At 35.2% G+C, this 14,769-nt stretch overlaps 1 protein-coding gene across 14 annotated transcripts in view; it reads left to right on the top strand.

Moving 5' to 3' along the window:
* The window catches only part of THOC2 (THO complex 2), a 117,924-nt gene that overhangs the window by 23,826 nt on the left and 79,329 nt on the right, over positions 1-14,769 (top strand). For all 14 annotated transcript variants that reach the window (XM_045994889.1, XM_045994883.1, XM_045994879.1 and 11 more), the window contains exons 3-7: positions 1,074-1,165; positions 3,506-3,557; positions 8,052-8,122; positions 8,999-9,120; positions 9,685-9,818. In XM_045994889.1, coding sequence (XP_045850845.1) covers positions 1,074-1,165; positions 3,506-3,557; positions 8,052-8,122; positions 8,999-9,120; positions 9,685-9,818 — 471 coding nt within the window. The remainder of the gene's footprint in view (positions 1-1,073; positions 1,166-3,505; positions 3,558-8,051; positions 8,123-8,998; positions 9,121-9,684; positions 9,819-14,769) is intronic.

Below are 14,769 nucleotides of genomic sequence, written 5' to 3'. Positions count from 1 at the left end.
AATATTTGATGTTTTACTTGCTATTTTGCCCTGAAAGAGTATTGATTCCCTTTAGCAGGATAAATTGACTTTATTTTACAGCTGTTTTTAGAGCTACTTGTTTTTCTACCCTTTTTTTTTTAAATATAGGCGACACATAATAAATTAGTTTCAGGTGTACAACATAGTAATTCAACAACTCTATACCTATACATTATGCTATGCTCACCACAAGCATAGGTACCATCTGTCACCATACAATTGTTCTACTTTTAATGAGAGGAAGGAGGTAAAATTTTCAGTGTACAGAACTTAAGAAAAATATGGCCAGAAGGAGGCATTCACATGACCATTAGCCACCCCCCCATTCCTTCTCCAGGGAAGGAAGCTATGGTAATTGTGAATGTGACTATTTGTGGTTGACAGCTCTCACAGAACTGCCATTTTCTTTTGTATGTATGTATATAATTATTTTAGTTTGAATTCTTATGGAACTAGAGGAGAAAAGATCTAGATTTGGGGAGAAATTTCTCTGAGAGTAGGATATGGATAAAACTTGATTTTATGTTGACTGGTATTCTTTACCTGCTGTCAGTGTAGCACTGAGATTAAATTGACTATAATCTGAATATATTGAGAAAAATCTGTGAAATTTTCTGGTGAGAGAAATGGTTACACTAGTTTATATCCACCTGCTGGAATTCCATGCAGTCATTGAAAATAATTTTGGAGACTTTGGTAGCATGATAAAATACTTCAAAAAGTGTTTGTGGGGGAATCAGAGTACCAAGTGATGTGCACTGTGATTGCAAATATGTAAAATATGTAAATATATTGAAAAAGATTGGAAGGAAATGTTTAAGCAGTAGTTATAGTAGTAGAGTCAAGGTTAACTATTTTCTACTTTTAGTGTTGTGTTTTTGTGAAAGTAAAAGGGAAAAAAATCTGCTAGAGAAAAGCACTAAAAGTATATTTTTCTTATTATTTTTGATATAATTTCAAGAAGTAGGAAATATAGAGATCTTCCCTCAGAAGGACCCACCTTTTATGTTTGAGAGATTGTATTCTTATACTCTTTCTTTTATGTTCAACAGATTTCCAGCAGGCTCTTTATGAGTTATCTTACCATGTCATTAAAGGAAATCTAAAGCATGAACAGGCATCTAATGTTCTTAATGACATTAGCGTAAGTATATACACACACAAAGACACACACACGTTTTTAAAATTTAATAATTATTACATATTTCTTTTTGCCTTTGATACAAAGATCCCTAAAGTACATAATTTGCATTTCATTTTGTTCAAAATTATAGTAGTAAATGTTTTAAGGCAATATTGGTAAGCTGTTGTTGCTAGGATGAAATAAAGATATTCTAATCTTTTTGTCTGGTTGTGAGTAAAGCAGAAAATGTTAGGTAAGCTGAGGGCAAAAAAAAAAAACAAAAAACCCCACCCCTGCCTTGTAACAAAATCATTATATACTTAATTAAAAATGCTACTATAAAAATAATTTGACTAGAATATTTTTCTCCCAGTATAGCATATCGAAACATTTTTTGTTTGCAGTTATGTCTAGAAATGAAATAAATTTTAAAATTTGAGAATTAAATTATTTTAAATTGAGTTTGTGTAGTTCTAACTAATGCTCACTAGATGCCAATTTTCATGTGTTTCCTGTTAGAAAATATTAATAACTAGAGTTTTTCCTAACCTTTATGTGATTTTTCTGTCTCACTCTTTTATTTATTAGAGAATTTAAGTTAGATTCAGACCAGATAATTTTCATGGGTGTTTGGTATTTGAATTGTAAGATGAGCTCTTAAATTGTAAGGGTGTTGATTGTAAACCAGTAGTTGAGTTTCTTAACTTATTTAAGTGGTATATTATTCTGTTATTATTAGGCTGGATTTTAACCTTATATAAATTAAATTATCTACATAGTTGAGTGCAGCTTTCATGAGTATTATCGAGGTGTAGGACCTGGAGCTTGACACCAGTATGAATTTCCCTTGTGCTGCTTTAAGCTTCTCTAGCTTATTTTTGTTAGGATAGGTAATCTCCTTCATACGCTTTCTGTGCTTTTCTGAGGATAGTCACAAAGGACTTCTATGTTTAGCTGTTGTGATTTTTTTTCCCCCCCTACATACTGAAATGTAGTTGAGCAGTTGAGGTTCAGTATGAGTTTCTCTTCTATCCTTAAACTGTCTCTATCTGACCACAGCAGTATTAATTCATGTTGGAGTAGTCTGTTTTTTTCAACAACTAATATTCCATATTGAAAACTCTTGTCTTACTCTTTTCTTCAAGTAGCCCGAGTACTTGGATTCAAGTAGACATGGCAGAAATTCATAGCCCTTAAGAAACTTTTGAGACTAAAGTGGTGTGCAGTTAAGGTTCATTCATTCTGTAAATTGGCCGTTGGTATAGTCTGTTTAGGATTCAATTCTAATGTTTTTCCCATTTTTTGAAAATGAACAGTCCAAATGGACTTAATACGTATTTTGTTTTTACTTAGCTTCCCCGTCCTTTGAGTCTTTATATACACCTTTGCAGCTGGATTGTCTTTCTCATGGCTTTCTCATAGTCCCATAGTCCTCTGCCTTAGCCATGGAAGCATATCTTGCATGTCTCTTATAGCTGCCGGTTTTATTGTTAGGATTATATTTCTTTCCTTTACTTTCTGAAAATAGGCTAGTTTGAGGGTTGCTATAGTGCCAGCAAACTAATTGCAGTGATTGAACTTTGATCCTTACTAATGGAAAATGTTTCTAAAATTAGGCATGGGGGTAGGAAGTCAGGAGACTAATCTAGAATAAATGCTGAAGTTTTCATCCAGAAATGAGGGGAGAATTTTGGCTTAGTTTCTCCAAAGGCTGCAAACATCAGTGCATAAAGAAAATAAAGATGGATTTTTGGTAATTGTTTTCATCTTCAGAGTATCTTGAGTTATGGAATGACAGCTTGTAATTGTTTTTGTATTTTTTAGATTTCTGTTCTGATACCACTAGGACTTTTGCATAAATCAGTGTTGATTCAGGCATGAGCACATTTAAAGTTGTAGATAAAAAATGTACCATTTTAACAGTAGGTTTAAGGTACCCAAATTCCGGTGGTTTTTAACATGAAACTTCATTGGAAAAGTGTCATTCATTAATGCTCTTTAATATTTTCTCAGGTGCATGTTAGGTTTTTTTTTTTTTTTTTTTTAAACATTTTTCCCCAACTATTGTCTCTTTCTGTTTTCTCTGTATTATGAAACTTGAATTTTATTATTTAGGGGTGTTGGGGTTTTGTTAGGTTTTAAGTTTTACTGAAGAGTATTATTCTGGTAGACATTTAAACATTTTTTCCCCAACTATTGTCTCTTTCTGTTTTCTCTGTATTATGAAACTTGAATTTTATTATTTAGGGGTGTTGGGGTTTTGTTAGGTTTTAAGTTTTACTGAAGAGTATTATTCTGAAACCAAACTTGCTAGTATGCTATTCTTGTATTTACTATAAATAATTATATTTTTATAATTAGGAATTTCGTGAGGATATGCCCTCCATTCTTGCTGATGTATTCTGCATATTAGGTAGGTATCAAACCTTTATTTCACCTGTAAAAGTGCTGTTTGGTACTGTGTTTAGGTAAAATGTTTTCTTTCAAATTTGTAGAAACTAGATTATATTGTTTTTTTTAATTTATAGAGAATATAGTGTTATAAGTCAAATGTGAGTATGATCACTGTTTAGAAACTAGCTTTGGACATAATTTATAATTGAAATAGTTTGAGTTTTGCAGAATGTATGTTTATATAAAATTGAGCTAAATTAAGTCATTTCAAGTAAAAAGCTAAGTTTTTTGAAGTTCAGTTAGTCTGAATTATTCAGATTTTAGTAACCACATAATTAATCTCATTCAGTGGAGGTTATCAATGAATGTCAGAATCTCAAACTTAGGACACTCAAGAGGTATTTACTTTGCTATTATACTCTTTTGATTCTTCTTAATTTTAGAAAGAGCAAGAAGAGCCAAAATAATCAAAAGTACTTTTGTTTTGAGGATGAGAAACCAGCTTTGGAAATAGCAACTTCTCTATTTGTCCAGAATAAATAAGAATTTATGCAAGATAAAAAAGGATATTTCTTTGACTTAGAACAAAAGGTAGTGTCCCTCCATGGGAAGCATGGATTTAAAAAATAATGTATATTATAAACTTATTTCTCTTAATTTTAGATTTGAATTAAAATAACTTTGAGCACAGTTTTCCCCATCAGTGTTATGCTTTCTAAAACTTTGATCTAAGAGAAACCTTTACCAGACATTGTAATATTCACTTTAAAATTAAATAAGACATCCTCTGAGAGTTTGTCAAGCTGGAGTGAATTAATTTAGCTCATTAATCTTAATTCCTAGAATAGATAGGTTACTTAAATGTCTTACTGAGAATCTGGGAATTTGATCTCATCAATTCTGAATGCCTGATGCTTGATCCTTCAGGATGTTTAAGATTTCATAACAGCAGTAATGTCAGAACAGATCAAAATGTATATGGACTGTGAATGGTAAATGAAAAGAGCAGACCACTGATGGGGTGACCGTATGTCCCACTTTTGTTTTGTTTTCCCTGGCATAATTAATAGCATCTTACTTCAATTTTAAAACTGTCCTGGTTTGGATATAAAGTATAAGTTCATACTGTCTTTTGAATTGATTTATGCCAGCAACAACAACAAAACCTTATAAGTTTAATTTCATAAAGCAGGTGCTAAAGGTATTACATTATGTTATATATAAATATAACTTGAAACAAATTTTTAAACAAAACAAAAATTAACAAAATTGTTTTTACTATAAGTTTATAGGACTGAAAGAGTGATTTGTAGGTAACATTTTGTGGAAGCTTTTGTTCCTTGATAGTGTCAGGAGTATATTTTATGTCTTTGGATAATTATCAGCTATCAGTTTACTAGTAAGTTCGAGTAACTTCTTTTTTGATTTATTCTATTAGGATATATTTTCCCTTCATAGTTACTTAGTAATATGAATTATTGTTACAAGTCATTGCTTTTTATTATTAACATAAATTTATGAGGATGTTTGGTTGCTCTTGGGGAATTTCTTTTAGCTGGTCATTTTTTTTAAGATTTTTAAAAATGTATTTATTTGACAGAGGGAGAGAGAGAGATCACAAGTAGGTAAGAGGCAGGCAGAGAGAGAGGGGGGGAAGCAGCCTCCCCACTGAGCAGAGAGCCTGATGCGGGCCTCGATTCTAGGACCCTGGAATCATGACCTGACCCGAAGGCAGAGGCTTAACCCACTGAACCACCCAGGTGCCCTAGCCAGTCAGTTTTTGTAAGCGAGATTAGAATGGCAAACTTGGAAAGAGAAATTTCCCTCACCTGTCCCCTCACTCACCCACCTTCACCGTTAGCAGGAAAAAAAAAATGGTCGAAGGATGACTCCAGACCAGACTAGGGGAATAGGAGTAAGAATGGGAGCTACCTCTATTAATGATACTGGCGATAATAATGTAGATGCTATTTTGGGGGCACCTTCTATGTTCTAAGCATTGTGTTATGCATTTAATCTCATTTTAATCTTTACAGCAACTTATGTAAAGTAGGTGTACAGATCAGAAAGTTGAAGCTCAGAAAAGGGATTTTTCAAGGCCACATAGCCAGTAAAGCAGGGTTTGAACCTGGGTCTTTCTGGTTCCAGAGCCTGTAATTTTTTTTTTTTACTATATCATGTTGTCTTTCTGGTATTTTAAGAGTTATAAGAAAGATCATTGGTGTACTTTCCTGGTTAAGGTTACAGTTTTCTTTAAAAGACGATGTAAGGGGGCACTTGGGTGGCTCAGTGGGTTATAGCCTCTGCCTTCGGCTTGGGTCGTGGTCTCAGGGTCCTGGGATCGAGCCCCACATCGGGCTCTCTGCTAGGCGGGGAGCCTGTTTCCCCCCTCTCTCTCTGCCTGCCTCTCTGCCTACTTGTGATCTCTCTGTCAAGTAAATAATCAATCAATCAATCTTAAAAAAAAACAACAACAACTATGTAAGGATGAGGGGGCCTGAGAGCTATATTAACCTGGAGAAGGAAGTCTGATGTAATTTGATACACTGATGGGACCTCTGAGCTGGGTGGGTGGTTGGTGATACTAGTACTTAGGGTTGGAAATGGTTGAGGGCTTTTTAGTAAAATCATAGGGGAAATTAAAGAGAATTTACTAGGTACTGATTCAGGGTTGATAACTAAGGGATAATGAATGGATTTATTAGAATAACTTCATTAGGACAAAAAGAAGAAAGAAGCAGGGAAGACATAATTGTGATAATGGAATCCTGTATTGATTGTTGAGATAGCTCATCAAAGAAGTTTACTGAGGTCCTATTAATAAACCATTTCTTAATATGGTCAGAACCCAGAGAGTGTGGGCACCTGGGTGGCTCAGTGGGTTAAAGCCTCTGCCTTCGGCTCAGGTCATGATCCCAAGATCCTGGGATCGAGCCCCGCATCAGGCTGTCTGCTTGGCGGGGAGCCTGCTTCCCTTCCTCTCTCTTTGCCTGCCTCTCTGCCTACTTGTGATCTCAGTCTGTCAAATAATAAAAAATCTTAAAAAAAAAAAAAAGAACCCAGAGAGTGGTATCTTGATCAGGTCAGACGGCTAAGAGGAGAGCAGACTTGGCTTAAAGAGGATGAACCTGCTATCCAGGTGCTCTGATCACAGAGGGACTTTGGGGGTAGACATTAGGGACTTTTGGGCCTTGGTAGATAGATGTTTGTTAAAAGAATGGGCCCAGGTTAGTCCTGAGCCCTCAAGGTCAGTATCCTTCAAGTTCTAGCCTGAGGAGGAACCAGAAGACGGGCTAACAGGGAGACAACTAGGAGTCTCTGGAAGGGATTGATGAGATACACGTGGATTAAAAGTCTAATTGAGAGAATGAGATTGTATTGCAGGTTATATTTATAAATTATACCCTGAAATTCTCTTAGTATGCTTGAGCTGACCATGTGCTTAGCTGCAGTGGCCAGGATATTGGGAAATGGCACTGTCCAAGATGGGAAAGGGGAGAAGGGCCAGGAAAATGTGGATATGTTTGATGATAAATTCCTTTCTCTTTTGATTCTCAGTGATGGCAATAGAAAGTAAACTGAAGCAGATCAGTGGTAGGACGTCTGGGGAGAACTATAGAACCCTTAGAAGACAATTTTTATTATATCACTAAAATTGGTGTCTCTTGTAAATTAAAAGTTGACCTTAATATAGTAGTAATCATTAGTAATCATTAAAGCAGTAATCCTGAGATTAGTTTTGTAATCCTGTCAGTCCTGGTTGACTTTTTTGATACTTTTTTGATACTTGGCATTAAGAACTAATTGTTTCATTTCCTCAATACTTCATAAAAGTTTTTGACAAATTTTCTGAATAATCTACCAAAACTTGGAGATTTCAGCTTCTTAATAGTTCAGTAGGAAGAAAATAAAAACCATGAATAAATTTTTGTTCACTATTCAAATTGTAATTCAAAATAGGGTGTTAAAAATATTCTTTTAATACTGTCTTTTCATAGAGTTGATGGCCAGGTAGTTTGGTTAGAATGTGGTATCAAGGTGGCCAAGGTCAAAGGTTTAATCTTCACAAGTAATTGGATCTTTTAGTGTTAGAAGAGATCTTTGTTGTCACCTAGTTCAATTCTGCACCTAAAGAAGGAATCTCTTCTTTAGCATCTCTAACGTGTTGTCATTTAAACTTTGCTTGAATATTTCCATTTTTGAAAACATTATTTTTTTGAAGTTTTGTTGCTTCCAGTGCCATAGCCTATAACTCCTGTGTAATCAACTTACCATTTTATGGATATGCCATTGGTCACAGGGTCAGTCTGCCGTATCAGGAGAAATTAATTCTGAGCATTCATATACATATGAAGGACAGTTCCTGCTTACTATAGTTTCCAAATTTTTTTCCAATTTCAGAATGAGGCATTTTAAAATGAGCTAGTTTTAAAGAAAATAAGTATCTTATAGTGCTGCAGACAGTCTGGAAAAATCAACCAAACTTTCATCTTTTTTTCTTCCATCATTATAGATATTGAGACAAATTGTTTAGAAGAAAAAAGCAAGAGAGACTATTTTACACAATTGGTATTAGCATGTTTGGTAAGTTGTAAAAAATACTTTCCCTTTCTAGATTTTTTACATTGAACAGTTGTTATCACAGTTAATCATGTTAATGGAGGAAGATACTGACATTCAGTTGGCTAGTCATTATAAGGTGAGATTTGGATTTTGAAATGGAATGCTTTGTAAAATTAGACATGCTAATTATTTCTGTGAAATATGCATGCTTTATATCACTTAAACTCTCTGTATATATCAAACTTTTTATGATATTCCTGATCTAGTAAGTTCCTAAATAAGGAAAAGGTAAGCATCTATTGAGTGAGTAGAAATGATGTGGACAGCTTTTAAACTGAGCAGTTTTTCATAAACTCTTTATTAGGGAAGGAGATAAAGAATGGAGGTAGCTTAGAAATAATAAATTCTAGAACTTGTCATAATCATTGTCTAGTAAACCATTTTCTGTTCATAAATTTAGAACCAAGGAGAAGTGCTGTTACTCAGAACTGGAAGATGTCCTTGTCTTTGTTGTGCTAGAATTTGACTTAAACAGTAGAAACTAACAAAGGCTGAAGTGCTGTATTAATCTTAAAGAAAAATTCAGTTGACAGACATAGTTTTAATCAATTTCATCTGTAGTTCTTGTCATTTATAGGCTGTGTATAGCACGCATATAATTTTTTAGTGAGTTTTATTTGAAGAGCTATATGTCACATTTTTCAGTATTTGGAGAGTCATCATTTTTGTTAAATTGAAGTTCCAAGCTTTTTTTTTTTAAGTAAATCAAAAGTTGTTGATATATATTTAATGTGATTTTTAATATTCTTATTTGGGAAAAATTATTTTGAATGCATTTAAATTGTGGATGTATTACAATGCTAAGGAATAAATGGCCTTTAATATTTTTTAATACAGTATTTAGTTTCAGACACAGTTCTAAAGGAACGCCTGGATCCAGAAACATTGGAATCATTAGGGCTTATCAAACAATCACAGCAGTTCAATCAAAAGTCAGTTAAAATCAAGACAAAACTCTTGTAAGTACATGTATCTTTATGTTGCAGATCAAGTATCTGAGTATGTTTCCTTAGTTCTCATTTTGATGTTTCTAAGGGCAGTTTGAAAATTTTTTTTTGTTGTTGATGTTAGCATGTCTTGTGTTTTTTCCTTTTAAAAGAAACCTAGGATTATTGAGTCAGCAGTGAACTCCATCTGTGTGAAACCAGTGTTAACTTTTCTCTGTATTAGAAGTTAAAATAATATTCAGTGCTTTTATTATTACCAGTAAAATAATTTACAAGTATGGCTGTGCTCTAGGGATTTTCTTAGCAGTGGAAATAGTGTCATGTTATTGTTCCTTGAGATTAGCAATATTCTTTCTTTGTGTTACTAGTTTTCTCTGTGTAATTAACATTGGGGTGTCTCTTATGAATCACTGTTATTTTCTATTTTAAAAAATATACAAAGAAATAAAACCTTAACAACTGTTCTTATACTTGTTCTATATACGAGAGAGGAAAATTCAGTGAGAAGAATACATTACTTGTATGCAAGCTTGTTAATTGAATTAATTTTATCCCTCTTATGATGTTTAATTTCAGTTATAAGCAGCAAAAATTCAATTTGTTAAGAGAAGAGAATGAAGGTTATGCCAAGCTGATTGCTGAATTGGGGCAAGATTTATCTGGAAATATTACTAGTGATTTAATCTTAGAAAATATAAAATCTTTAATAGGTAAGACATATATCTAATAATAGTATGTGTTACTAAGTTTTTTTAAACTGTTGGAGAATATCTGTAAAGACAAAATGAATGCATTCCCCCTTACAGGTTTCTTTTTTTCAATTAAGAAATGAGAGAAGTGTCTAGCTTATACTTTGAAGATTTTATCAGTACTAATAAAATTTGGGATGATATTTATGAGAAATCTTTTTGTCAGTGCTACCTGTGTGTTTCATTTCCTTTTTGATTATTATTATTATTTTTTATTTTACTATTTGTTTCAGGAGTACAGTTCTGTGATTCATCAGTCTTAGGCAATACACAGTGCTCACCACAATGCATACCCTCCCTAACGCCCATCACCCAGCCACCTCATCCCTCCTAGCCACTGCACTCCAGCAACCCTTAGTTTGTTTCCAGAGATTAAGAATCTTATGGTTTGTCTGCCTCTCCGGTTTCATCTTATTTCATTTTTTCCTCTCTACCTCTATAATCCTCTGCCTTTTTGCTCAAATTCCACATACGAGTGAGATCATATGATAATTGTCTTTCTCTGATTGACTTATTTCGCTTAGTATAATAACATCCTTTAGTTTCATCCATGTTGCAAATGGCAAGATTTCATTTTTTGATGACTGGATAATATTCCTGTGTGTGTGTGTGTGTGTGTGTGCACACACACACACCACATCTTCTTTATCCATTCATCTGCGATGGATATCTGGGCTTTTTCCATAGTTAGGATATTGTGGACGTTGCTGCTACAAACATTGGGGAACAGGTACCCCTTCAGATTACTGCATTTGTATCTTTGGGGTAAATACCTAGTAGTGCAGTATGTCATAAATACCCAGTATGTTGTAGGGTAGCTCTATTTTCAACTTTTTGAAGAACCTCCATACTGTTTTCCAGAGTGGTTGCACCAGCTTGCATTCCCACCAACAGTGTAGGAGGGTTCCCTTTTCTCTGCATCCTCACCGACACCTGTCATTTCCTGACTTGTTAATTTTATCTGTTCTAACTGGTGTGAGGTGGTATCTCACTGAGGTTTTGATTTGTATTTCCCTGTTGCCAAGTGATACTGAAAACTTTTTCATGTGTCTGTTGGCCATTTGGATGTCTTTGCAGAAATGTATGCTCCCTTCTTCTGCCTATTTCTTGATTGGATTATTTGTTCCTTGGTTGTTGAGTTTGATAAGCTCTTTATACATTTTGGATCCTAGCCCTTTATCTGATATGTCCTTTGCAAATATCTTCTCCCATTCTGTTGGTTGTTTTTTTTTGGTTTTTTGACTATTTCTTTTAATGTGAAAAAGTTTTTGATCTTGATGAAGTCCCAATAGTTCATTTTTGCCCTTGCTTCTTTTACCTTTGGCAGTGTGTCTAGGAAGAAGTTGTTGGAGTTGAGGTTGAAGAGGTTGCTGCCTATGTTCTCCTCAATGATTTTGATGGATTCCTGTCTCACATTTAGGTCTTTAATCCATTTTGAGTTTATCTTTGTGTACAGTGTAAGGAAATAGTTTCATTCTTCTGCATGTGGCTGTCCAGTTTTCCCAGCACCGTTTGTTGAAGAGAATGTCTTTTTTCCATTGGATACTCTTCCCTGCTTTGTCGATTAGTTGACCATAGAGTTGAGGGTCCATTTCTGAGTTCTCTGTTCTGTTCCATCGATCTATGTGTCTGTTTTTGTGCCAGTACCATACTGTCTTGATGATGACAGCTTTGTTATAGAGCTTAAAGTCCAGAACTGTGATGCTACCAGCTTTGGTTTTCTTTTTCAACATTCCTCTGGCTATTCAGGGTCTTTACTGGTTCCATACAGATTTTAGGATTATTTGTTCCATTTCTGTGGAAAAAGATGATGGTAACTTGATATGGATTGCATTAAATGTGTATATTGCTCTACGTAGCATAGACATTTTCACAATATTTGTTCTTCAAATTCATGAGCATGGAATGTTTTTCCTTTTCTTTGTGTCTTCCTCAATTTCTTTTGTGAGTATTCTATAGTTTTCTGAGTACAGATCCTTTGCCTCTTTGGTTAGATTTATTCCTGGGTATCTTGTGGTTTTGGGTGTAATTGTAAATGGATTGACTCCTTAATTTCTTGTTCTTCTGTCTCATTGTTGGCATGTAGAAATGCACCCGATTTTGTACATTGATTTTATATCTTGCCACTTTACTGAATTCCTGTATGAGTTCTAGCAGTTTGGGGCAGAGTCATTTGGATTTTCCACATAAAGCGCCATATTCTCTGCAAAGAATGAGAGTTTGACTTCTTTGCCAATTTGGATGCCTTTTATTTCTTTTTGTTGTCTGACTGCTGAGGCTAGGACTTCTCTTACTATGCTGAACAGCAGTGGTGATAGTGGACATCCCTGCCGTGTTCCTGACCTTAGGGGAAAAGCTCTCAGTTTTGCCCCATAGGGAATGATATTCACTGGGGGTTTTTTGTAGATGACTTTTATGATACTGAGCTATGTACTCTTTATCCTTATACTGTGAAGAGTTTTAATCAAGAAAGGATGCTGTACTTTGTCAAATGCCTTTTCTGCATCTACTGAGAGTATCATGTCGTTCTTTATCCTTTCTTTTACTGATGTAGTGTGTCACATTGATTTGCAGATGTTGAACCAGCCTTGCAGTCCAGAAATAAATTCCACTTGGTTGTGGTGAATGATCTTTTTAATGTAATTTTGGATCCTATTGGCTAGTATTTTGGTGATAATTTTTGCATCCGTATTCATCAGAGATATTGACCTGTAGTTTTCCTTTTTGGTGGGGTCTTTGGTTTTGGGTCAGGGTAATGCTGGCCTCATAAAATGAGTTTGGAAGTTTTCCTTCCATTTCTATTTTTTGGAACAGTTTCGGAAAAATAGGTATTAATTCTTCTGTAAATGTTTGGTAGGATTCCCCTGGGAAGCCATCTAGCCCTGGGCTGTTGTTGGAAGATTCTTTATTATGGCTTTATTTCCTTGCCGGTTTTGGGTTTGTTCAGGTTTTCTATTTCTTTGTGGTTCAGTTTTGGTATTTTATACATTTCTAGGAATGTATCCATTTCTTCCATATTGTCTAATTTGTTGGCATATAGTTTGCTCATAATATGTTCTTATAATTATATTTCTTCAGTGTTAGTTGTGATTGCTCCACTTTCATTCGTGATTTTATTTATTTGGGTCCTTTCTCTTTCCTTTTTAATAAGTCTGGTCAGGGGTTTATCAGTCTTACTAATTCTTTCAGAGAACCAGCTCCTACTTTCATTAATCTTTTCTGCTGTTCTTTTGGTTTCTATTTCATCGATTTCTTCTCTGATCTTTATTATTTCTCTTCTCTTGCGTGGGTTTTTTAAAATTATTTCTTTCTTTAAAAGATTTTATTTATTTATTTGACAGACAGAGATCACATTAGGCAGAGAGGCAGGCAGAGAGAGAGAGGGAAGCAGGCTCCCCACTGAACAGAAAGCCCAATGCGGGGCTCGATCCCAGGACCCTGAGATCATGACCTGAGCCTAAGGCAGAGGCTTAACCCACTGAGCCATCCAGGCACCCTGTGCTGGGTCTTTTTATTCATTTCTGTTCTCTCTGGTATTTCTTTCAAAATAAGCAAATGTGAAACTTTAATAAAATCTTTATTCAGCTCTCGAAACATGGAGATGTTTAGTTTTTTTTAGCTTGATTTAAAAAATACCTTTACAAGGGACTTTGATGCATACCTTATTTTATCTTTACAACAACCTGTTAAAATAAGTGCAACAGATGTTGTAAAAAAGATAGGGAAGTGTTATTCACCCTACCTTTTAAGTAGAATTTCTTCAGCTTTATTCTTTTTATTTGTGTTGAGCATTTGAAGGAAATAGTTGGCTTCTGTAGAAAGGAGGAATGAATAGTAGAAAAGTAGTGAATCCTGATTTTTCAGAATGGAAAGAGTTTTTGCTATTATTTGTTAGGTGTTATGCTATCTTAGGGAAGATTTTACAACACATAGATGTCTTAGATTTTGAGACCTGTTGTAGAAGTCATGTTCCCTGCTTTACCGGTTATATTTTAGAGGATGCTTATGCTCCACTTCTCAGTTTTTTTCTCCACTTTTGGAAATTTATGTATGACTAAGAAAGAGAGAGGAAGTGTTCCAGTCCTCATTCTCTTGCTCCATTCCTGTGTATAGCAACCCGGATTAAACTAGATACAGTTACCTTTGTTTTTAGCTTAGGCTTTTGGTGATCAGCAGGTATAGCAGGTAAGGAGCTTTTGCTTTAAATTTATCCTTCTTAAAAGTTTCTATTTAAGGGGCGCCTGGGTGGCTCAGTGGGTTGAGCCTCTGCCTTCAGCTCGGGTCATGATCTCAGGGTCCTGGGATCGAGTCCCACATCCGGCTCTCTGCTCTGCAGGGAGCCTGCTTCCTCCTCTCTCTCTCTGCCTGCCTCTCTGCCTACTTGTGATCTCTGTCTGTCAAATAAATAAATAAAATCTTTAAAAAAAAAAAAGTTTCTATTTAAATTGCAGTTAACAGAGTGTAAGTGTAACATTAGTCAGGTATACGATACAGTGGTTCAACACTTTCATGCCACACCCAGTGCTCACAAGTGTACTCCTTTATCCCCATCACCTATTCCCCTCCTCCCCTCCCCTTTGAAGTGAGTCTAGTTCTGGCAGCTGATTTAGTCTCTTTGCTACTTCCTCCTATTGTCAGTTTACCACCAAGACTGGTAGCCCATGGGCTTCAGGGTTCTTTTTTTTTATTTAAAGATTTTATTTATTTGACAGAGATCACAAGTAGGCAGAGAGGCAGGCAGAGAGAGAGAGGAGAGAGAGGAAGGGAAGCAGGCTCCCCACTGAGCAGAGAGCCGGATGCGGGGCTCCATCCCAGGACCCTGAGATCATGACCTGAGCCGAAGGCAGAGGCTTTAACCCACTGAGCCACCCAGGCGCCCCTGGCTTCAGGGTTCTTGCTTAACTTTGTGGCA

The sequence above is a fragment of the Meles meles genome, chromosome X (assembly GCF_922984935.1).
Source record: "Meles meles chromosome X, mMelMel3.1 paternal haplotype, whole genome shotgun sequence".
NCBI classification, from domain to species: domain Eukaryota; kingdom Metazoa; phylum Chordata; class Mammalia; order Carnivora; family Mustelidae; genus Meles; species Meles meles.
This window is presented reverse-complemented; position numbering and strand designations above follow the sequence as displayed.